The sequence below is a fragment of the Anomaloglossus baeobatrachus genome, chromosome 3 (assembly GCF_048569485.1).
Source record: "Anomaloglossus baeobatrachus isolate aAnoBae1 chromosome 3, aAnoBae1.hap1, whole genome shotgun sequence".
NCBI classification, from domain to species: domain Eukaryota; kingdom Metazoa; phylum Chordata; class Amphibia; order Anura; family Aromobatidae; genus Anomaloglossus; species Anomaloglossus baeobatrachus.
In genome coordinates this window covers 683,710,535-683,712,232 of record NC_134355.1, presented here as the reverse complement: position 1 = coordinate 683,712,232, position 1,698 = coordinate 683,710,535, and the positions used below count along the sequence as shown (strand labels likewise).

Genomic DNA, 1,698 nt, shown 5'->3' with positions numbered 1-1,698 from the left:
TTATTTTACATTTATCAACATTAAATCTCATTTGCCAATTGTCTGCCCATTCAAACATGTAAGTCCATGAGTGTACATTTTTTTTGCATGTATTAAACTGTAGGGCACATGTGTACACAATGATAAATGCAAAAAACAATATTAGTAATTTAGAGATTACATCGTCCTGTACATATTTTTTTTTGTCTTACTTTCTACGACATATGATTGATTAGGCAACAGACAGGAAACCTGATGCTACTTCCATTTTATTTAAAGAACAGTATTCAAATCTAATAAAATATGTAAGATCAGTTGTCAGATCTCATGCAAATCTAGAGTAGAATAATCTATTTCTTTCTGCTCCCATCTCATCTCTTATAGAAGCACGTACCACCTCACCTTGTCTACTGGATGTTCATGACCTAAATCCACCAACTCAAGAGGAAACCATGAGCTTAATCCCATTTTTGATGACTGTAAATTGTTTCTTGGTTTTTCTGGGTTTGCTTCTTAACCTTTTCATTGTGATAATGAACGTCACTTGGTGGATGAAAGGTAAAGATCTTCAACCTATTGACATTATCATGACCTGCTTGGGGTCTGTGAGGATCATACTTCTCTTTATTTATCTCTTCTTAGCTTCAGTTGTTGAAAAGGTTACTGATATGTTTGGCTTATCTGAAAATATTTCAAGTCTCGTCGCTGCTGTAACATTTGTGGTCTTCTGTAGCCTTTGGTGGGGCACCATCCTTGGTGCTTTTTACTGTGTTAAGATCACTACCTACAGACACCAACTATTCGTGAAGCTCAAGATGAACATCTCAAGTATGGTCCCTTGGATGCTCGTTGGGTCAATGTTCATATCTTTTATCTCCAGTCTGCCATTTCTATGGAGTACTTTTTCCATTAAAATCTCCACTATCGAAAGTGGAAACATCAGCAGTAACGAAACAACAGCACGATACCATGCAAGATACCTGAATTTAATCATCTTCAACTGTACTGGAACCATAATACCCCTCTTTATGTTTTGTGTTTCCATGTATCTTCTGATTGCCTCAGTTGTAAAACACACAAAAAACATGAAAAGCAACAATTCGGGATTTGCTAAACCTCAACTGGAAGCCCACAAAAATGCTATAATAAACATGGGGTCATTTTTGTTCTTTTACCTTCTTTTTTACCTAAGCTCACAATTGATGATTCTAGGTTTTTACATGAAAGATGCAATCTTTGTCTACCTCTGTTCCATTGGTGTTTCCTCCTACCCAAGTCTTCACTCCATTCTATTGATAGTCAACAATGCAAAACTGAAGAAACCCATATGCTCTACTTTTCAAGCTTTTATATCAAACATGTTTTCTATAGGGAGATCTAAAAAAGCATATGTTGGTTGAATGAATCATTTTAGCTAATGATACCCTAGTAGCCACAAATGTGGAAAACATTTGGACATGATTTTTTTTTTTAATTCCCTCTCTCTTTTCTTTTTACATAGGTTTTTTTACTGCCTATCTTTTAAAATCTGCCTCATTTCATGGGTAATTAATTATGTTTGAGCCATGAGTAATGGAAGGTTTTTATTTCATTGCTATATTGAATTAGGTGCCTAAACATGAATTGTTTCCTTTATACTGCTGTGCTGAGTTTTTGTCGATAGATCTTCAGAATGAGAATTTCACTGATTTTTTTCTTGTCTAATATATCACTAAAAGA

At 34.7% G+C, this 1,698-nt stretch overlaps 1 protein-coding gene across 1 annotated transcript; it reads left to right on the top strand.

The window, feature by feature from the left end:
• Positions 1-512: 512 nt before the first annotated feature.
• On the top strand, positions 513-1,379 carry LOC142297426 (taste receptor type 2 member 1-like). Its single transcript, XM_075341654.1, has one exon. It carries the CDS (start codon positions 513-515, stop codon positions 1,377-1,379), a length of 867 nt encoding a protein of 288 aa, XP_075197769.1.
• Positions 1,380-1,698: the final 319 nt, after the last annotated feature.

Bases quoted from the DNA above. Each gene is read 5' to 3' on its own strand.
- LOC142297426 (XM_075341654.1), top strand. From the start codon at position 513: ATGAACGTCACTTGGTGGATGAAAGGTAAAGATCTTCAACCTATTGAC.